We start from the raw sequence: 22,890 nt of genomic DNA, 5'->3' as shown, positions 1-22,890 counted from the left end.
TTTTGCCATTTAAACATTTTTAAATTATTGGATGTTTAAATCACTGCTTTTTTATCATAGGGACGAGAGGTCAATGATCTTAAAAGAAAATCTCCTTCAGATCTTTGGAAAGAAGATTTAGCAGCATTTGCTGAAGAACTGGATGTAGGTTAAGTCTCCATTAAGACATAATTGGAAAAAAATTGTTCATGAAACAAGAATGAAAATTCTTTTTAACTAAATTATCTCAGATTCCTTAACTCTGTGAAGGTTATTGTGTGTATAAACTGCAGTAAGATTAAGCTTCTTTGAAGGGAAAGTTATGTCTGGTGTAGATGAATATATAAAGCGAAAGAGCTGAAATTTAGAATAAATTAAATATTAGTACTTTCTATTAGTTAAATTTACTGCTTCAAATTAGCTAATGATAATTCAGTCCAGTATTTTCCTGCAAAGCAGTAAGAGGATATATATAAGTCACTTATATGTATATATATTATCGAATATAAGTACTTTGATTTTCAAAAGTAGAATGATAGTCTTTTTAGGCTTATAACAGAAAATTTTTAATATTTTTTGTTATAACTTAGTTTTCTCCAGGGATAATTTTAATTTAAAAAATAAAAGAAAAAAGTGTAGAGAAAGATATAAAATGTAAATGTTTTCTAAAATTGGCCAATTTGTTTTTAAGCAATTAACTCACTTAAAATCTTAGAATTAAGTTAATGGTTGTATGATCATCTGATTTAGAGTAGTACAAGGTAAATTACTATTTATTATTATTCCTATGGTATTTTGTTTTTTACTTTTTAGTTTCATTGATTTATTGTTAACATGCTCTAGTTTTATTTTTGTGGCCTGTCACAATTAGAACTCTTAAGAATGGGTGTGGTATATTAGTTGTCTACTAAAATTTCTGGAATTTTTAGCGCTCTTTTTCTGGCTTCCCTTAATGATCTTTCACGTATCACAAATATAAGTATGCCTTGATTTATGCTTTTCTTATATTGTTAAGGGATTAGATTTTTAAAAATTCGAGACCTTTTGTTTCTGCTGACTTATGCATTTAAAAATTAATATCAAAAATGAAACTAGCATATGTTAAAAGGGAAGTTATTGTTCCTAATTAATATTAATGATATTCTAACATTGCTTTGAATTTGATCACTGACAATTAACATAGTGAGACATGGAAAACTTGTAGTTATGCCTCTAAATTTTCTTATTATTGAAAAGGCACCAGACAATTCCATTGAATAATAGTTCTCTTTTACTTTTAATTCTTTACCTTATTTTATTATTTGATAATTAGTGAAGTAGTTCCAAACAACTTATTTCATATATATATGTACATTTTATATCTAAAAAGATTTAGATTTAAATTTCAGGTTGATCTGTGTCTTTTAGAGTCTAATGATATAATTAATTAAATCTCTATTGTATGGTACTGCATTCTTTGTAATTCTCAGAGTGATCACATGGCCGACCCAAAAGAGAGAGGTTATTTTTAAGCTATTATACAGATGAAGATACTGAAGCATAAAGAGAATAAAGTAACTTGCTTAGAGAGGAATTGTATCATTATGGTTAAGAACAATTATTTACCCTCTCAGGGTCCAAGTTTACTTATCCATAAAATTGGTATCACATGATTTTTAATACTTAGCACATAGTAGGTGCTTTATAAATTATAACTGTTATTTACCTAGGATTTATAACTAATAAGTGAAAGTGCTAAGATTGAAATCCATATCTGTCTTATTTCAAAGTTTATGTTATTTCTATTAAGCTATCATGCTACCAGGATTTCTTAAATAACTTTCAAGAGATTAAGATGACATTTTCCCTTGTACCTTTCAAAGCTTGCTTATTATTTGAAGGAATAATTTTGTAAAATGAAGAATTTTTATCATGATTATATTCTCTTTTATTATTACGTAAAACCTCGTAAGTTCAATCTATATTAGCAAACCTTTTAATTTTCAAACTCTTGACTAAGTTTATGAACAATTTTTTTTATATTTTCTATTATGGCTAAAATAGTAAAGAATAGCTTCATACTTGTTAACAGAACTGCCTTTTTGTATGATTTGCTAGGATTTCAAAGCTACCAGGTCATCAGAGGTCTTGATTCCATATTACAGCATGGGATCCTAGAATTGGAAGGGACCCTATAGGTCATTTAGTTACTATCCCCTTGTATTACAAATGAGAAGCTAGTTATAATTGGGACTACAACCCAGGTCTTCTACTTAGAATTATTAAAATTTTTTCTATTACTTTATCTGAATAATTGAAAGGAAAGCTTTATTCCTGAATGAATAAAATTAGTTTTAATTTCTTATGCAGTAGTGATCGTCTTTTCTAATGAGTTGTTTATGCACCCGCCCTTGCCTCCACTTTCTTTATAATTATATTTCAGAAAGTGGAAGCTCAAGAACGAGAAGATATTCTGGCTGGAATGGCTGGAAGAACAATAAAAGGTAAAGTTGGAAAACCTAAGGTGAAGAAACTTCAGTTGGATGAGACTATGCCCTCACCTTATGGGAGGAGAATTGTTCCCGAAATCACTGCTATGAAGGCAGATGCCAGCAAAAAGTTGTTGAAGAAGAAAAAGGTATGACATAGGTCTTGTTTTAGATCATTGGTAGATTCTACCTCCATAATGATGTATATGTGTATTTTAATTTTACTGTGTGTTTAAATAATGCTTTATTTTGTTTCTAATATGTTCACTTTTGATAGCAGACTATTGGTTCTATGAGAGCATTTGATCCACAGAAGGAAAACATTAGTCAAGGACCCACATATATAAAGAGCTACTTAAGTCCTTCTCAGTGTCTTTCTCAGTTCCTCTCAGTGTCTTTACTCTGTCTCTCTCACTGTCACTGTTGCTGTCCCTCGGAGTCTCTCCTAGGTTCTCTCTCTGTCTCTGAGAGGAGATACCACTCTGTCTATGGAGTGTCACCCCTTCTCTAGTAAACTTTCCCTTTGACTCAAAAAAATAAGTAAATAAATAAACCCAACTACCTTGATTCCATTTTTAAAATGAGAGATGAAAATAACTCCTCTTGGCAGCATTCTAAATTAAAATTATGGAACAATAAAAAATGTATATTAACTTTAAAATATAAATTTTAGTACTCTATCTTGACCAATTAAGGAAGTCTTACAAACAAAAGGGCCTGTTTGGCTTTCAAAGTAAGCTATCATCTTTTACTATTTATTTATTTGTTAAAAAATCATCATTCACATCCTATGTCATTGGCATTGATTGGTGCTATTGAGGATTTAAAAGTATGAGACTCACTTACCCTTCAGCAGATGGGCAAGAGTTAGCCAGAAGAGGAAAGCATTGAGAAGACTTTTCAGAGGAAAAGACTTCTGAAGAAATAGGTGGCATGATGTTCTGAACGCAAGAGGCTGGTTTTTCTGGGCAGGTTGATTTTAGAATCCAGGAGTTATGTAGATGAATGTGTCCAGCAGAGATTGGGGAATGAGCCTAAACGGTGGGATATGAGATTGGAGAGTTCTCTGTACAGGGCTAATATTTTAAGTGTGGGAGCATTGTGATTTCAGAGAGATCAGTCTCTTCTAATGTTCTAATGAATTGAGGCCTTACTACTTCCCTCTTTCCTGGCTCCCCACCACACAGAGCTTCACTTGCACATAATGCATTTGCTTTCTCCTTAGGAAAATGGCCTCCCTCCTTTTCAGTTGGTGTTTGTCAGATTTAGTGTTCATCACTCTTTCTTCACCTTTTATAGTCCCCTTGGGTAACATCATCTATGCTCAGAGCTTTTTCCACTCACATAATGACTCTCAAATTTATGTTCATAAGCTTTTCAGGAGAGACAGGCTAATATAACCATATGAATGCCCAAAGCCCTTGAAACTCAACATTTATGAAACTGGACCTATTATCCTAATTTCAAAAGTTCTTTTTCTACTTCTACACCTTATCTGTTACCGGCATTATCATCCATCACTAACATAAGCCAAAAACTTGGGCATTTCCTCATTTAATCATAACTATATCCTTATTGGCTGCCTATGAAGCAATTCCAAAATTCACCTCTTTATCTTGGTTCCCACTGACACTATCTTAGAATTCTTTGTTTTCTCTGAGATAATTTAAAGTGGTCCTCTTAATTAGTCTTCCTGTCCTTATTCATCTAATCATGACTCCTACCTTCCTCTACTTCATTCCTCAGTTTTGCCTCTTACTACCAAAGTGATATTTCCAACAAGTAAGTCCAGTTATTATACAAACACTTAAAAGCTTTCGATGACCCCCCACAGACTACACAGACTCCTATACACTGTAGTTTAGCATCTACATGTCTCCTGTGTGTCTGTTTAACTGTTCTTTCTTCTCACCTTGCCTTGAATCCTAGCAGACTATTTGCAATTCTCTAAAAATAGTATGGCGATTCATGCCTCTGTATCTTTTGCTCGGGATGTTCTTTCCTCCTTCCTTCTTCTGACCTTGCAAATGTACACCATTACTTCAAAACCCAATCAGAAAGGCTCCTTTTTAGAATCTTCCCTGACTCTGCTCACTTATCCCCACGGGTAACTGTTATACTTCCCTCTATATTATTTGTATTGTAATGACTTGTCCTCCTCTCTCCCCAATCCCACAATAATCTTAGAGTCGCAGGGCTTTGTCTTATAATGCCTAACAGTGCATGACATACGTTGCTTATTTTCCTTCAATAATCTGAAGATTTTTTTCTAGTATATAGAGACCTCAGTTATAGGAGCATATTTGCAGGTACCTTTTGGTGTCCATAGTTATTGGTGTGAAAGTCCCTTTGATAATCAAAAGCTGCCTTCTTATTTTTTTTATGGTTGCTTTTAAGTAGCTATCATCTCATGCTGTGTACCACAAGATTAGAGTGTTAAACAATATCATTTGCTACAGCTAAATAAAGTAAAATATAGTCTGATCAAAGTCATCTATTAAGACCTCATAGAATTACATTTGTTATTTTTACTCATCTGATATGAAGAAGCAATCTCTTGGCTGGAAATGTATCTCTGAAATAAATGGTGTTAAATTAACTTTAATTTTTACCCATGGTTTGGTTTTCTTTTTAATTTGTAGGGTGATCTTGATACCACAACAGTAAAAGTGGAATTTGATGAAGAATTCAGTGGAACACCAGTAGAAGGTGCAGGCGAGGAGGCATTGATGCAGCCAGTGCCTGTAAATAAAGGTCCCAAACCCAAAAGGGAAAAAAAGGAGCCTGGTGAGGATTTGTTACAAAGTTTGAGTGTGTGTGAAAATATATATACAGGGTATTACTACCTTCTTTTGATTGTGCTGTTTTCCTAATAGTTTAAGCAATGTCTCCAGTGTTTATGAACATTCGTTATTTTATAATGAACTTTTCATTATAAGTTTTATTTTTCCTAATGACATTTGTATAAGTATTAGTATATATTGTTCTTTTGTTTTAGGTACCAGGGTGAGAAAAACACCTGCATCATCTGGTAAATCTAGTGCAAAGAAAGTGAAGAAACGGAATCCTTGGTCAGATGATGAATCCAAGTCAGAAAGTGACTTGGAAGAAACAGAACCTGTGGTTATTCCAAGAGATTCTTTGCTTAGGAGAGCGGCTGGTATTGTGATACATTTTATATTTAGTTTATTGTATATTATAATTTGACCCAGTTAGTATTACTCATGTACGTTGGTATTATTAGTAGTACCAATGTTAACAACCATTAGTATTTCAGAAGTTATAGTTCATGAACACAAAAAATCTGCATTACAGAATGATCTTTTCTAGCAAAGTTGGGCATAAATTTTTCTAAAGTGAATCATATTTTCCTATTGATGTTTATTATAAAGCTTGGGTTATATTCCTGCATAGTTTAAAGATTTTTGGTAAAAAATGTACATTGATAGTATATCGAGAGAGAGAGATCGATAGAAGTACTTAATAGTTTTGTTTTTGTTTATTTTCTACCTCTTGTATCATATAAAATTTCCCTTTGCTTTAGGAGTCTGATTCCATGGACATAGCATAATTTAAATAATTGCAGTGATAGAATTAGGTTACTGAATCCCATTTTGCTATTATACATTTTGCTGTTAAGCATGCGATTTGATCCTTCCTGAATATTCATTAACTTGAAGTCTTCAAATAAAAACTGAGTGTCCTATTTTATAGAGTCTTCTCAATGTTAAGTCCTAATTTACTTAAAATGAATGCTACAGAATTATGATTGTTTTGTCTCTGGAAGATACTTTTTAAATTCTTTGGTTCTCTAATCACAAAAATGATTGAATTTCTTTTTTTAATGCCATAGGTAGTATAATACATGTGAATTTTTAACATGTGTAACACATGAAAATTAATTTATTAAATGCTTCAAAAATGTATTTAATACTAAAATTTATCCATACATCTAAAATGAAGTAAAAAAATTACATAGCATCAACATGATTTTTAAATTTTATTTCATAACATATGCTAAAAAATGTTTATTTTATTATGTCAAACTGTCTTTCCCCAGTTGGTACCTTTTTATACATTATATTAAATTATTGTTTGCTAGTATGTTGAGGTCTTATCTTTATTTTTCCTCATTCATCTAAAGAGTTACTACCTGTTATTTTATAGTAAAACTACCATGAATAGAAGATAGAAGTTTTTGTGCAAAAGGTTAAGAGAAAGATTAGCACTTTCTAAAGGCCTGTAAAATTTGTCTTTTGTAATCGCAGAAATTATATTAGTAGTTACTTTTACGGTGGCCATAATGACTACTACCGTTTTTGAGTAATATTAAGTATGACAAGCAGTATTCTAGCAATTAATCCCATCACTATATGCTCACTTAACATGCAGCATTATTACTCTATAGCCTCCTGGGAAGTACAGGCGGATGGATGTTTATATTATCCAAATAACCGAGGCTAAAGTTGTTGGCTTTTATTCTCTAAATGCTTATCTTTTCCCCCTCCCTGTGTATTTTTAGTGATAGCTGGAATATTTTTCAAATATATTATTCATTATCATATTTCATGTGGATAAAGCTGGATTTGATGTTAACATTCACTTTCATTTATCTCCTAGCTGAAAGGCCTAAGTACACGTTTGATTTCTCAGAAGAAGAGGATGATGATGCTGATGATGATGATGACAATAATGATTTAGAGGAATTAAAAGTTAAAGCATCTCCCATAACAAATGATGGGGAAGATGAGTTTGTTCCTTCAGATGGCCTAGATAAAGATGAATATACATTTTCACCAGGCAAATCAAAAACTACTCCAGAGTAAGTAATGGAAACTACTGCTATTGAACTATATAGTGCAGTTAGCTTATGTTAAAAATCTTATAGTAAGCTCTAAGAAATTGTTATTATTTTAGGTAAGGTCCTACTCTCGAATCAGTAAATTTGGTTAATATTGCATCTATTTACATAACTATTGCTATGGTTTAGAGCATGGGTTGGCAAAGTTTTTTTCCATAAAGGGCTCAATAATATTTTAGGCTTTGCAGGCCATATGGTCTCTGCGACAACTACTCAGTGCTGCCATTGCAGAAGAAAACAGCCATAAACTAGATGTAAAAGAACTGATAGCCGTGTTTCATTAAAACTTTATTTACAAAAATAGGCAATAGGGACATAGTTTGACAATCCCCTGGTTCAAGGAAAAGTTACTAACTAAATCTTTAGAACTGAGAAGTTTAGTTTTTTTCCTAGCTTTGACCGTGGTCGATTTTTCTTGTCTCTGATGAATGTGAACACTTAGATGTAGGATGCAAAGTATGTGAACTATTTCAGGTTTTTTAAGGAAATATTTTGCCATCTATTATAAAGAAGTATTTTACCACATGCAGCCGAGGATCAGAAATAGGATTAATGCCTATTCTGATAGAGATTCTGACTTTCTCCTTGGATTTCTGCCAATAATTTAGTGATATTAAATTCTGGAATGGTTTTATCAACCATAGAATTTAATTTAGTGATATTTTGAATAGCTAAATTTTCACTGTTTCCATTCTCTTATGGTAAATCATTGGTTTGTCTGGTGTCTGTGTGTGTGTATGCAGACTTGTGCACATGAGAGAGAAAAAAAGAGTTTGGTTTCCCAGTCTTCAACAGAAACAAATCAGAGAACAAAATTTCGTTCTGTGATTATAATTTTGCAGTACATATTACACATAATTTATCAAGGTTGAAACCAGATGTTTAAATTATATTGTGATGTTTAATTTTTCTTTCTAATAGAAAATCTTCGCATGATAAAAAAAGTCAGGATTTTGGAAATCTTTTCTCATTTCCTTCATACGCTCAAAAGTCAGAAGATGGTATGCTCATTTAATCTTTTCATTGATTACTTATTGTATTATGCTATATTTTAGTGAAGAAGAAAAAACTGTAGACAAATCATTAAGTCATGATTTAATTTCAGGATTTTTTTATGAGTAGATAATTTACCTTGTTTTTATACTTTCCTCAATGTAATAAGGTTTGTTTACTTTTCCAGAAGTGATTCCCAGCTACTTTGTCAAAATAGACATTATGGAAGCACTTAGGTGGATAGGCAGATGCTAACTTGTATGTGTTTAGGGAGTGTTGTGTGAATATAGTGTTTTAATGAGAGAAAAATACAGAAAGACATTTTGATAGATTGAAGTTTGAGTTTCACAGCAACGTGAATGTATATATGATATATTTTTTTAAGCTATAATGGTAGCAATATGCAAATTTGTTTTACTAAACCCTTTCATAGAAGGAAACTTAATCAGGGTGTATATTTTTTATCCTCTATATTTTTGTGTGTGGAAATTTTAAGGTCAAAATAATCTAGACTGAATTTATTTACTGTCTTGTATTTTTTAAAACACATACATATAGACAGATATGCATTTTGACAGCATGTCAAAACAGTTATATAAAACTATTACTTACATCCAAGTAGCCATTTTAAGTCTTGTTTTGGTTTCGGGGAGGGAGGGAATTGATTAATTAGAGTGTGAAAATAAACTAGATAAGCCGACATACTTTTAAAACTAATCTTCAATGATTTAAAATTGGGTTAAAAGGATGAATACTTACTACTATTTTAGATTTGACCATTATTTGTTATATTCATGCAATGGGTTAATAGCACTAGATGTATAGACACTAAAATAATCACAGTGAGACCTTTTTCATAATTCATTTTAAAATAAATCGTTAGTATTTGTTTTGAATTTGTCATTTAAGTTTTAAATGATTGGGACTATTAAGAAATTTCATTGCTTTATGCATTTCTTTGTTTTACAACAGAGTTAACATTTTTGAAATATAATATTATATTTATTTATATTTTTTTATTTTCAGCCATTTGTATATTGTGGATTATATGATCACAAAATAGAAACTTATAAGATCAATTATCTAGCTAAAGAGAAGTCATCAGTAAAAAGAATCAAAGTTTAACTATTAAATGGTCCTTACAGAATCTCTTTACTGAAAAAAAGCTTTGTAATTTTAGATTCAGCTAAATTTGACAGTAACGAAGAAGATTCTGCTTCTGTTTTTTCACCGTCATTTGGTCTGAAACAAACAGATAAAGTACCAAGTAAAACAGTAGCTGCTAAAAAAGGTATGTACTTATATTTGATTTTGTTAAGCATTGCATAAACCATGTAGAGATAGTTGATGTTAAAAGAAATTTAATATAATTTGAAACTATTGGCACTGGAACTTCGCTAGAAAATAGTTATAAATGTGTATAAGGAGAATCCCTCTTGTTTTCTAACCACATAATTTTAAAAATTATTTTAAGACCTCATTTTAAAGCTATTGTAATTAAAAAATAATACCATGTGTTGATACTAAAGATGGCTTTCTAGTAAAGCTCTCCTGTCATTGGTTGTAAGATAGATTTAAATTTTGTCTTACTAGTAGCCTGATTGTGTTATCTATGTAGGTCATGCCTTAACTACTCATGTGGAATGATTGGTCTGTTCAGTTGAGGTCCTCTTTTTTTGTGTGAATCATGTAGCTTCTTTCTTTTCCATAGCCTTAGACTGTAAGTAAAACACGAATTCATGAATCTGTTACTAGTATCAAGGTACACACCTTGGTGTTTTTGAAGGAGGTGTCAGTATCAGTTTAAAAGATAATTGCTACTTCCATAGCAAGTGAACTAAAAGAATATGAACTGTCCCTTCAGGATCTCAAAAATGCACAACAGACAATACCATTGTAGACACACGTGTTAGATGTAGCAGAACAACAATAAAAGGCCCCACTTATTCTGAATACACTAGGACCTTAATGAGAAATTGGTTGGCTGTAGGAACCTCTCTAGTTAACACATTGGGTGCCTCCCCCACCGTATCTCTTCCCCCTTACCTCTTCAGTGCACATGGACCAATGTCTGTATTTCTTTGCTTCAGGACTTTCTCTTTGTTGCTGTGCTGGAATATTAACATTCCCCAACCCAGCCACCTTCTTCCAGTGACTGAGGATAGCTGGTCTGCAAATATCCTAGTGCTCTTGTTTCTCTGGGGTGTGTTTTACACTGGCTCATGGGATTCCTCATGGAATTAAGCTCCCACAGTGATGATAGGTTTGATATAACTTACCCTTTACTGACTGCCTTCTCTTCATTGTCCCATTTTTATATTACCTTTCCTTTATCTCTCAGATAAATACTTTTTTCGAGTCTTTGTCTTATGATCTGGTAGGGTCTGCTTTTGGGGAATTCAAACCAAGGCAGGCTGTATAATTTCCCTTAAAGCATCTTTTATCATCTTCATATTGGCATCTTATAACCACCCTGATAACTTGGGAGCCATATCAGTTCTTTCATCAAGTTGTTCACTCCTATTCAACTTATGAGTTAGAGTTTAGCATTAACTAAAAGGATAGCGTATCATAACACCTGTTCTGTTTGGTTGTTTCACAGTAGCTGAACTAACCTTGTGTCAGTTGACTGGGTGACATCTGTGTGGAGTGATTTCAGGGACCCCAGCAAGCCCTCAGCCTTTTTCCAAAAACACAATTCCCACAAAATATCATTTCAAGGACAGGATACATCATGTCCTTCTGAGGGATCATTTATGTTAACTCCAAATTACATAAATATTATACAAGCTAAATTCTGTAGCTCTCGTCAGTTTATAGCAAAAAGGCCACTCAGGGTATTTAGATATTTGACCTACATTTACTCTGTAGAGTTGAAAGTGGCACCTAATACTGTAAGCCTGGAAACTCTTCTGAAGAAAAAAGGTGGTCCCTGGACCACCCTGCTATGTCAATTCCATTAAAACAAAATTCATTAAAACGAAGGCCTTTGGCTCTATTTCCTACATTTCTGGAATTTTCATATTTCTTTCCACATAAGAGTGCCACGTCTGAATTTCCACTTTTGAGTGGAGCAAATCAGTTTCCATTCATGATATTTGAAGGTCTCATAAAAATATATATATTTTTTCCCTCTAAAATATTTTAAAAGTTAGAACCTAATATGTGGTTGTACTTGGGTTATAATTACTGTCATTTTTTTTTTGTCCTGACTATATTTTTAGTACTGCTTTTTAAAAGTTACTGCCTAATTCATTTTAAAGGCCCTCATTTAAAATATCTCACTTGAATTATCAAAAGGCAAATTATGCATAATTAAATAAAAAGCATTTTATCATCTATGAGACATCATTTGTTTTTACATTAGTACCCAGTGGAGAGAAACTATTATTTAAGGATATTCAATTTCATAGCAGCTGTAAGAAATACCATTGTTATAGGATTCACTTCAGCTTGGTTTGTTGGTAAGTATATTACGCTGATTTAAGAAATGGAAATTTGCTTAATAGGAAAACCATCTTCAGATACAACTCCTAAGCCCAGGAGAACTCCCAAACAGAAGAAAGTAGAGACTATAAACTCTGACTCAGATTCAGAATTTGGCATTCCAAAGAAGACTACAACACCAAAAGGTGAGGATATCTTTGTATAACCCTCTAACATATGTCCTGTGGAAAATATTTAGTCTCTTCTAACTCACTGAATTTTGAGAGGTTGAGTACACATTTTAAATTGCTTTACTCAATAAGAAATGTTTCTAAGAATCAGTGCTAAATTAGAGTCCAAAGGAAGCAATTGAGTCTAGTCACTTTGTTTTTACAAATTAAGAAATTGAGATTCAGAAGAGGTTAAGTAAGCAATTTGCATACCGAGGAATGGTTCAAAGACCCTCATGCAGGCAGCTCACTAGAAGGAATTGTTAAAAAGGTGGATGAAGGCTCTTGCTAGCTAAAGTGAGAATCGTAGGAGTAGGCTGGCGCTAGGACTCTTAGAACTTTTTGTTTGTCTTCAGGATCTAGAAAGCCCTGACAGATGGTTTAAAAAAAAAAAGTAAGACATGATTTTCTCTAAGGGTAGCTGTTCAGCCTTTGATTCAACTGGCAGATGTTATCAACATGTTTATTTTATTTTTTTAAAGTTGTGGTTAGGATAAAGAGATATAGACCTAACAGGGAAACGAAGGAGAATGGGGTGGGAGGCTGGAAAAGAAGCATGATTCAGGACATCAGTACTTATGGTGTACACAGTTTGAAACCTTTATAAATATAAAAGTGCCATTTTGTTGCTTCATCGGCTCAAATATGACAGCCCAAGATCATTTAGGCTATCTTTTACTAATACAATCTGGTTGGTCATAGCTTTTAAGGAATTAAAAAAAAATTAGAATAGCAGTTGAGTTCCATTTCTTTTCTTTCACTCACTGCCATCACTGTAGGATGGAGAACATTTAAATATTACCCTTTTCTCTTCTTCCTCCAATGATGAGAATAAGAAGTTAGGTAGATGAAAAAAAATAGGCTGCATGTGACCATTCTAGGTCTGAGAAGGAATATGGATTTAACAGATTATTTCCTGATTAATACTGAAAGGTTTATTCTAAGATTGTGCTACTTCAAATGGGATCTGCAATTAGTTGTTTCTAGTATGTGATAAATAAAATTTAGAATAAGGATTTAGACCTTTCTAATTTGTGTTAATAAGAAAGTGTATTTTCTAGTAATTCATATTTGAATATATTTTTAAAATAATTGATCCATGAAATATTAGAAACTAAATTTTTTTAATATAAAGAGTACTTCTCCAAGAGATTTTTCCTTTCAGGCCCAAGGACAACATGTGTACAATGTAAATGTTTTCTATTATGTATCAGAGGCTTGGTAATTAAAATTTGTCATGAGGATCTTCCAACTAGTTTAAATGTATTTGTGAAATACTCTTTAGTCATGTCAACTCCATAACTAAAATGACGCTGCAAATTGCTTCTACATCATTCATATTAAGAGATCAGGATTGCAGTAAATGGTTGGGAATGCCCAAGAAGTAAAATACAGGATTTTTACCTTAACCTTGCACTTAACCTTGGGAGAAAAAAAAAACCATTTGTATCATTTTAAGGTAAAGGTCGAGGGGCAAAGAAAAGGAAAGCATCTGGCTCTGAAAATGAAGGTGATTATAACCCTGGCAGGAAAACATCCAAACCACCAAGCAAGGTAATCAGGAGCATCTTTTTAACGTACAGTTTTGTTTAAGATGATTTATAAATGGCTTAGTTATTATATAAAATGTAACAGCATTAAACCTAGCATCTTTTAGCTTTAGGGGGTTGTATATGGTTGAAGAATTATTCAAGTCTAAATCTATATAATCAGGACTCTTTCTTGGATAAAAGTGTGGTATAAATTAGCCTACTTAATTAAGACTGTTTTATCTAGTAAGCAGTAGAAATTACATGCTACCTGTCTGAAATATTTTTGTCAGACCAAATAAAAGATATTCCTTTATTTGACCAGGGCTAATTTTATTTTTTAAACTTGAATTCATTTGAGTGCAGCTAATTTTCCCAATTAGTCTGGTCCTTCTCCAGAAGTATACTTTTAGGTACACGAATAACATTAGATATCTCCCTTTTTTCTCTGTTCCATTAAAACTTAAAAATATGAATGTAGATGATTTTAGTTTTATGCTGCTTTTCACACTCATCTTTTCCATCCAGTCTTATATATCTCTGGTCCATTTTGGTGACTCTTCTCTGAATTTTTATAAACACAGTGTATACTACATATTGTGCACAAGTCTTGTTTTCCTCTCATGAATTGATAGGTAATTACAAATTAGACCATTTGAATTTTTACTAATCTGGGCATTGTGCATATTTGCTGGGTAATATATAAATTCTAAAAAAATAAGTAATGGTGATAAGTAATATAAGGTCACTGAAGTGGCTAAGTATTATACTTAATTCTTTTTTCCTTCATAAAAATTATTAGGTAACTGGCTTTACACTTAAGTTAGCATTACAATTATGATTTTAAAAGCACCATTATTTATAATTCTCAATGCAAGTGAAGTGAAAGGAATGAGAATTCTTTTTAACATGAGCCCTTTTTTCCCCTTAACTTTGAAGTTTTAAATCTATTTTTTGTTGTTTTGTCTTTAAATGTCTAGAAACAGAAGAAAACATCTTTTGATCAGGATTCGGATGTGGACATCTTCCCATCAGACTTCACTTCTGAACCACCTTCTCTGCCACGGACGGGTCGGGCTAGGAAAGAAGTAAAATATTTTGCAGAGTCTGATGAAGAAGAAGATGTTGATTTTGCAATGTTTAATTAAGTGCCCAAAGAGCACAGAAACATTTTTCAACAGATAACTTGTGTTGTCGTTTTGTCTTTTCTGTCTCAGACTTTTGTACATCTGGCTTATTTTAATGTGATGATGTAATTGATGGTTTTTTATTATTGTGGTAGGCCTTTTAACATTTTGTTCTTACACATACAGTTTTATGCTCTTTTTTACTCATTGAAATGTCATGTACTGTCTGATTGGCTTGTAGCATTACTATAGACTGCTGTGCATTAGCACAGATTTTAATTGTCATGATTGCAGACTACAGACCTGCTTTTTGAAATGAAATTTAAACATTAAAAATGGACCTGTTTTCTCTGTCTCTTTACTGAAAATGAAAGTGTAGTGAAAGCTTCCACACACCTTTAAAATAAATATATTTTATTCTTTGCCAGGAGACTCCATGGAAAAAGGTAAACAGTATATGAACATAGAAAGCATTGTTAAACAATCTCAATGTACAAAGAGAGCCAGTGAAAGTACATCACAGACTTGCTAATATATCAAAAAAAAAAAAAAATCCACTAGTGCTTAAATGAGAACTAAGAAACTGACACTTGTATCTGTTAATCACTCTACCACAGCTTTCACTCTGCTTCATAGTGATTGAACAAGGTCAAAGGATGCAGATTCTCTGCCCATGCCTTTGGGAGTTAATGTTATCTCCTGGGCATCAAGAAGGCTGGGGGAAAAAGCCCAGTATCAAGCATGAGTCAGGAAGGACATGAGAGTTACACGGTATAGGTGGTAGACTAGCCTGCTAATTATCCCAAGAAATTTCTCTAATGGCCCGTGAATAGGTAAACAAAAACTTACTAACACTGAAAAGTGTTTTTGCCTTGGAGGCTATCGTTACTGTAAAAATGTATCTTTAAAAAAATTATGTAGTATGTCATTAAACAAATAATAAACCACTTTTAATTTAAAGTGACATTAACAATTGAACAATGACATTTGATTAACTGAACTGGCAGTTACACTGATACAGAATTCTCTTCTGCTAGTACAGTGAATTTGTATACTTTTACTGGGCAACATGAAATAAAAGATGCAGTTTGAAAGCATCAAAAGAGCAAGGACAAGCTTCCATACTAACTAGAATATCTTTAGCCTTATCGTGTCATACTGTACAGTAGTCCCATTTCCTTACCTTGATGTCTTGATTATTCTGTGAAAGCAAGACAATTATCTTTTTGAATCTTTCTTAGGTGGACATGTACAGTAGTCTGTTTCATAACCTTGGTGTCTTGGTTATTTTGAGAATGCAAGACAAAAGGAAAGCACCAAACATACAGTATAGAAAGAACAGAGCCATATTTCTGTATGTACAAAGTCTTTAGAAACTTAACCAGGAATAAATCATTTCGACTGGGTCTTTGCCATGCAATCTTGAGTGTTCAAAGAGGAAAATAGAAGCTTTTAACTAGTTTCTGGTTGCATGAAATGGCTGATTTTTAGAATTTAAAAAGTTTGTATTTCTAGGTAAGTTAGACAATGGGGAGTATATATTGATACATACGAAAACTTCTTGGTCCTTCTTGAGTTTTAATATATTTTCAGTCCAAAACTAAGCAGCAGTAAAAATGTTGTTGTTGTTTTTTTTCCTTGCATTTTAAATCCCGGAACTGAAGGTACTGGGGAATGTTTGAAGTAGCTGAAAAGTGTCTTATTGCACCAATGGTGACTGACTGACACCGCTGTTTTCCACTGAGCTGGGTGAGATGCTGGGACTGTGCTCTGCTGTATTCCCACTTGAACTTGGGGTTAAGGGTTCATGTCCTTCAGAATTCTCCAGCATTTCCTGAATGAGAGGTGGCATCGATCCAGGAATTTCCATTTTCAAGGTAATTACACGTTCCGCACCTTTTAAAAAGAGAGCATAGAGATCTGGTTGAGAAACGGGGGTAAGCTGAATGAGGGTCCACTTTCATTTACTTTAACAAGGGTAAAAACTGCTACCAATGCCTCCCGGAGCCCGTCCTGATTTTACAGCATTAAAATATTTTTACTTTATAGAAAAGCAGCAGCCATGTGGTGACATGTTTTAATTTGATATTTCCATGCCTCAGTCAGTTTCAGGAAACAATATCAGTCTATATTTACTTAACATAATTTACAAACAGAAGTTCCTGATAAAAGACCAGAAAGAGTGTATCTTGAAAATGAAACAGTTGAAAGGAAACCAGTAACCAACAAACAGAGGAAATGATTTGAGTAATAAATTGGGGTGGTTATCAACTGCACTGTCCAATACAGTAGCCGAATAGCCACATGTGGCTGTTTAAATTTTTTTAAATACAATTATGAGAACAGTGCCTCAATTGCATTAGCCACATTTCAAGCACTCCAGAGCCGCATATGGCTAGTGGCTACTGTATTGGACAATACAGATAATAGAATATTTCCCTAATCACAGTAAATAATAGTATTGGTCTAGCTAGAGATAGGGAATGACAGTAGTAAAACAGCTTCATTATTTTGAAATCAAAAGACATCATGATTATAATGGTCAAGCACCAGTATCTACTGTTTGGCTCTACTCTTAATCCCATGCTCCGGTTGAACTTGTCTCATCGAAGAAAACTCTTAGAAGGAAATCAAGGATTGAGATTCTTTATCAAACAGGTTCACTGCTTTTAAGCACTTTCTGAAATGTGGAGTTTGTTCCTGGCTCACTGAGGTTTTAAGGGACGGACAGAGTAGGCGAATGGGGAAAAGAATAACAAATGACATCTGGTACCAGGGATGGCTGCTGAGTTTCCTATCTAGATGGGAAAACCCTTCTCTAAAACTCAACTGTGACACGTCTCTAGCCCCTCCTGTAATTGTCGAATTGCCACATAAACTGAAAATCACTAGGCGAACAATATACTTCTCAGGAAGGCAAGAATCCTTTTGCTTAGAAGTGTGGGGAAGTAAATCTCTGCCTTTATAAGAGAGCAATGGCTACCCTGAGAGAAACTTAACCAGTAGCAAATACCCTAAGTAAGTACTATATGCATTTTTCTTGAGGTTTGGATGTTCAGGAAAAACTGAAGTCAAGTTTACATAAACCAGAGCACATGTGGAAAGCTGGAATGAAATGTATAAAGGTAGAAAATAGTACATTCTCTTGAAAAGTTTTTCTGATCCTTAATCATTGGAATTTTAAAGCTCTCATAATCTAAGATCATTGAATAGGGTAAAATTTGAGGGTTTTTTTTTTTTTTAAAGGTGAATACTATTCCTTTTGATTTCAACGAGAAATGAATTCTAAAACAAAAACAACAAAAAGGTATTTTATCAGATGTCCTAAGTTAAAACATGGGGTTTAAACACAGTGACACTCGGTCAGGACACAGGCCCACTTCGGGAATACAGGGCAGACCCTAAAGACACACCTTTAGCGCTGATGCTGCGGAGATCTGTGATTTTCATTAAGATCTTTGGGAACATGTGCGGCTTGCTGGGTCGTCTCTTTCTAATATAAATTTTTAGTGCTTCCAGCAATGGTTCTTGTAGCTTGTCTACTTTTGTTGGTTCTTCAAGGTCCTGGCGGTCTAGATACCAGAAATAAAATAGGAAACACGGTTTCTTTCGATTTCCACTCTTCTTTGTCCCTACTACACTAAGACTTTATTGATTTGATGATCCAATCACATATACAAATTTGAAGATATATGCAACTGCTTCAAGTAGTGATACTTGAAAATGATTGTCCCCTTGTTGGTAGAGAGTACATTTTGATGGCTGGCTGATTTTTGTCCCAGGGATAAAATTACTTCTCATGACCAGAAGATGTCACTACCGAACTGAATTAAAGCAAACCTTGAGTAGAATGGTTATAAAAAACAAGGTAATTTTGTCCCCTAATTAAAGCCATTACTTTCTAACCACTTATGATTCAGCCTTCTGCGAGCCAGTAGGGGTCACTATAAAGAAAGCTGTATTTTATCCCAGTTCTTCAAGGGTTGGTAGGGGGCCAACCCAAAGACTTGTATTCCCAGTCACTAAATTAGCAAATAGCACATGCAAGTCATCATTAAAATGTCCCTAGGCATTTTATTTTACAATAGTCTGATTCCACCTTTTAAAAAATACCTGTGGCAATTGGAGAAATAGTATTTTGGTATTTCAGAGCAGAAAAATCTCAAATACCTTATAATTTATAACAGTGTGGAAAAATGCAACAAACCCCAACCATGCATGCCTGGCTTTATTCCCATGTCTTTTTCCAAGCAAAACAACTCCAAAGTGGAGATGAGGAATTTCCCATAAATTACAAGTGTAAGTAAGCTGTTCTTCGTGGAATCTCATGAGTGTTTTCTAGGTAGTTGGTACCTCCACAGATTAAGCAGATGGCACTGAGAAGGCCTGTTTCTGTGTCATCCATTTCCAAAGGCAGGAGCTGGTTAGCAAAGGTGAACACAAGGTCGGTCAGAGGACCAAATCCAGCATTGTGCATCTGAGTTCGATTTAGGGTAAGGCCATCTGAAAAAGTCATGGTGTCTTGCTCTGGGGTATATCTGGTGCAAATTCTAAGGATCTGGAAAAAAAAAAAAAAAAGATTTGATGGGTCGTCAAAGCTGGCCTGTCCTGACAGCATGAATCAGATCTAGGCAGGCGATAACAGTATTTCCAAGGAGCTCCTGCATCACACGAGGAATTCTACGCCCCTCCTGGATGTTGAATGTCTTCTCCAGCTCGTTCATTAACAGAGTATAGAAGTCAAAACGGGTTAAAATTACTTTAGGCGATAATAAATAGGGCACAAGAAATTTTGAGATATCTGTGCTAAAAGTAATCTATTGGAGTCAAACATTTACTGAGTGCCTACTTATGTCCCAGGCACTGTGCCAGGTGCTAGGGATAAAAAAAATAAGATTCTGTTCTTTTTAAAGAGCTTACAGCCTACTCTTTCCAAAAGGACGATATCTATCATTTATTACATGCCTAGTGTATATCAAGTGTTACACATGCCCTACATTCAATCTTTCAAGTGACTCAGTGAAGTGAATTATTTTATAGATTAGGGATGGAAGGTTAGATTATGTACCCAGTGTCACACATTTAACATGTGGCTTAATCTGATTCAAACCCGTTAGGCTCCCTCTTCTATGATGTCTCTGATCACACAGTTTCCAAGACAACTATAATGCAAGGAGCAGGAGTGGAAGCAGCAAGGAGCTAGGGAGGTCAGAAGAAGGGAAGCTCAGATCTAGTCAGGAGGAATCAAGAGCAGATTGATGGAGAAGAGGCAGCAGTTTGACTAAGCCCAGATGTATGGGTGGAATTTCTATAGGCAAGAAGCCTGGGTCACGTTGCTACAGTCTCCCAATCCCGCCTGATGTGCCCTTGATATATGGCTCTGCTAGCTACTCTAGGACACTCGCTACCATGCAGTCACCTGCTCAATGCTTGTGCCTCTGGGCCTTGCTCAGAGCGTAGTAAACTCCAAAAGGCCTTGTTTCTGTGTATAAGCAACCCCAGCTGTGTTCCCACTGCCCTATCAATCCTAACTGCTGGACGGAGCTCCATGTATCCAGAGCACCCAGAAGCACGTTTTTGCATCGACACCCATGAGGGCCCCTCTTCCAGTCAGGTTTCCACACTTGACTTTTCCCTCTGAAAAAGGCTCAGAGCTGCTTGAAACACAGAGAAATTAATCCCACCAAGACAAGAGTAAAAAACCCAGTAAGTTTAAGGGACATTGGAATTTTTCCCAGATGCTCAGTTGATAAAAATGTCTTCTTCTCATCAAGAAGACATTGGAGTCAGACATCTGAGAGGAGAAGGGTAAACGATTAGCATGCCTCACCTCCACCACAGAGTGACAGTTAATGTTTACGGATAGTTACTGTTTACGACTACATGCCAGCAACCATGCTACACGTTTTTATATATTACTTAATTCTCTCATCAGCCCACGAGTTAGGTATTCTTATGGTCCACTTTACAGATGGGAAAACAAACCCAAATAGCTTATTATAGGTCACGTAACTACTAGGTGGCATGAGTCACTCTCTGTCTCCAGTGACTTTGCTCTTAACTTTTGCTCCACGGCTGTCTCATTTCACTTCGTTCAAACTCAGATGCCTCGCTAAGGAGAAAAGACCTCTGGCCTGGCACTGGTTTGGATATCGGGCCCACTTCTCTGGGCCGGGTGCCTTTGGGCAGTGCGCAACCTGCATGGCTGTTCACGTGACCTACCTGGTGTAAAGGTGCATATGGCCTGTGGCCTGTATCCTACAAGCTTTTCATGTGTAAATCAGGACCTGTCCTCAAACTCCTTAAATGTTCTTATTGTATAACGAATCAAGTGGCACAATGAATAGGAAAGCACCCCATCATGAATGCAAGTGGTTATCAAAACACCACAAAGATTCCTCTTCATTGGCTGGTGGTCATTTTCACCTCTCAGATAAATTTGCCCAGGGATCTGTCTGAGCCAGCTGAGCCATTTCCTCTGAGTCCCTGACTGGCCGACCTGCTGTACTCATCGTAGTAGCTGCTGGGGTAGGAAGTCATTCCCAGCATCAGGGCAGCAAAAGTAGAAGGTTTACATCCTCCTGAAACCCCTGGAATATGAAGGGTAGTGCTCAAGGTCACACAGCTAATGGTGCCAGAGCAGGATCAGGACTCTTAATGCCCAGCCCCTTGTTCTGTCGACCACCTGTAGAAACACAGGAAGCACCGCCTACGCAGGGAGCTCTCATGTGATGGGCAAAGTCAGTGTGCTCAGTATTTATGGGCTCAGGATCTCCAGACACATTTCCAGTTTGGAATCAAATAGGTACTAAATAAGTCTTTACAGCTTTAGTGCATTGCCAAAATGGGAATGCATGAGATCTGTCCCTGCAGGAATGAGACAAACCGGATATTTGTTGGAAAGGACTAGGCCAGGATTTAAGACAGTTGCAAGCTGTCAACAATGGCTCACTTGGAGATCCAAGTCCAAACTACAGGGCACAAACATCTCCTTTGTACTATTCCCTTTGGAAGGGTTTTTCTCCTCAAATGCTGGAAAATATTTGGATTCTGATGAAGCATTAAAACTACGTACTGTTGCCTCTCTCCCTAGAAAGTCCAAAACCAAAACCAAGTCTAAATGGGCCATCCTGAGAGGAAGGCACATGGCCTGAGATGGAAGAATGCTCAATGTCTTCTTTTATCAGGGAGCTTCCGCCCCACCCCACCCCCGCTGGGCCCGGTGGGCAGGCAGCCTCCACATGGCTCTGGCCTGCCATGTGGGAAACCAAGGAGTTTCATTTTGTCACACTAAAGTCAAATGTTATTGGCAACCACCAAGTGTTTCTCCGGGATTAAAACACCCTTTGTTTGAAAGGAGGGTATTTCATCTGGAAAGAGGAACATGCAAGTCCCATGAGATGGGTGAAAAATAGCCCAGGCAAGCCTGACTCACCAAAGAAGGGCCCTGTCAGATGACACAGAGCTCTGTTGATGGGCAAAGCTGGTCCATCTCAGGGTGAGAGGGGCCCTTTCTTCCTGCCTTCAGCAAAGACAACGGATATCTTTCCACTGCTTTCTGGGCGCTTCCTGGGAGCAGATTGCCTGAGGCGTGAGCCCTGGGAGGATCTGAGCACCTGACATCCCAGAGGCAGAGCAACGGACTTGTCCACTTCTCTCCTTGTCCATATGACCACCCTCATCCAAGCCACCATTGCTTCTCTTCCAGTGAGGGCCTCTTAGCCATTCCGTTATTTCCACTTTTGCTCTTGGAGCCAGAGCACACTATTCAAAACGTCCATCAGAAAAGACCTCTCCTTCCCTGCTAAAACTCCTCCGACGGCCTCTAATCATCTTTAGATCCATAAAATGCCGACTTCTTCCTGCGGCCTCCATGGCCTCAACTACCTCACCACTGTCCCTCCTTTCCCCTTGCTCATTAACTCTGGGTCACATTGGTCCTCTTTCTGAATCTCCAACAACTCATCGTCGCTTCAAAGCATTTGCATTTGCTGTTCTGCCTTTGATGCCTTCCCCTTGATTTTTAGATGGCTGACTCTTCCTACTCAGAGCTCAGATCAAATGTCACCTCCTCAGAAAGCACAGTGAACATACTTTCTTGAACCCATTACCTCCTATCATATTGCCTTATTTCGGAGCGGAAATGGGACGTAAAATTGTTTTAAAATTGAGGTATAGCATGTGTGGTGGTTTTAAAATATTCCTACAGATTTGCTGCTGCTAGACCTTTAAGGAAGTGAAGCTTCCTTCTCCTCCCCTTGAATGTGGCCTGGACTC

The 22,890-nt window shown here is 35.5% G+C and overlaps 2 protein-coding genes across 12 annotated transcripts in view; one reads left to right on the top strand and one right to left on the bottom strand.

The window, feature by feature from the left end:
- TOP2B (DNA topoisomerase II beta) overlaps window positions 1-14,959 on the top strand; it is a 56,140-nt gene extending 41,181 nt beyond the window's left edge. For both annotated transcript variants that reach the window (XM_016124863.2, XM_016124864.2), the window contains exons 27-36: window positions 61-144; window positions 2,402-2,596; window positions 5,090-5,234; window positions 5,446-5,607; window positions 7,068-7,269; window positions 8,230-8,309; window positions 9,482-9,592; window positions 11,811-11,933; window positions 13,417-13,511; window positions 14,467-14,959. In XM_016124863.2, coding sequence (XP_015980349.1) covers window positions 61-144; window positions 2,402-2,596; window positions 5,090-5,234; window positions 5,446-5,607; window positions 7,068-7,269; window positions 8,230-8,309; window positions 9,482-9,592; window positions 11,811-11,933; window positions 13,417-13,511; window positions 14,467-14,634 — 1,365 coding nt within the window. In that variant the 3' untranslated portion in view covers window positions 14,635-14,959. The remainder of the gene's footprint in view (window positions 1-60; window positions 145-2,401; window positions 2,597-5,089; window positions 5,235-5,445; window positions 5,608-7,067; window positions 7,270-8,229; window positions 8,310-9,481; window positions 9,593-11,810; window positions 11,934-13,416; window positions 13,512-14,466) is intronic.
- A 51-nt stretch (window positions 14,960-15,010) lies between these two features.
- Window positions 15,011-22,890, bottom strand: part of RARB (retinoic acid receptor beta) — a 647,500-nt gene continuing 639,620 nt past the window's right edge. For all 10 annotated transcript variants that reach the window (XM_016124866.2, XM_016124868.2, XM_016124867.2 and 7 more), the window contains 3 exons: window positions 18,967-19,171; window positions 18,027-18,185; window positions 15,011-16,509 (listed from right to left, as the gene is read on the bottom strand). In XM_016124866.2, coding sequence (XP_015980352.1) covers window positions 16,313-16,509; window positions 18,027-18,185; window positions 18,967-19,171 — 561 coding nt within the window. In that variant the 3' untranslated portion in view covers window positions 15,011-16,312. The remainder of the gene's footprint in view (window positions 16,510-18,026; window positions 18,186-18,966; window positions 19,172-22,890) is intronic.

This window comes from Rousettus aegyptiacus, unplaced genomic scaffold (genome assembly GCF_014176215.1).
Source record: "Rousettus aegyptiacus isolate mRouAeg1 unplaced genomic scaffold, mRouAeg1.p scaffold_m13_p_4, whole genome shotgun sequence".
In the NCBI taxonomy this organism is placed as follows: Eukaryota; Metazoa; Chordata; class Mammalia; order Chiroptera; family Pteropodidae; genus Rousettus; species Rousettus aegyptiacus.
The sequence above is the reverse complement of the archived record's forward strand: the minus strand, read 5'-3'. Positions and strand labels throughout refer to the sequence as shown.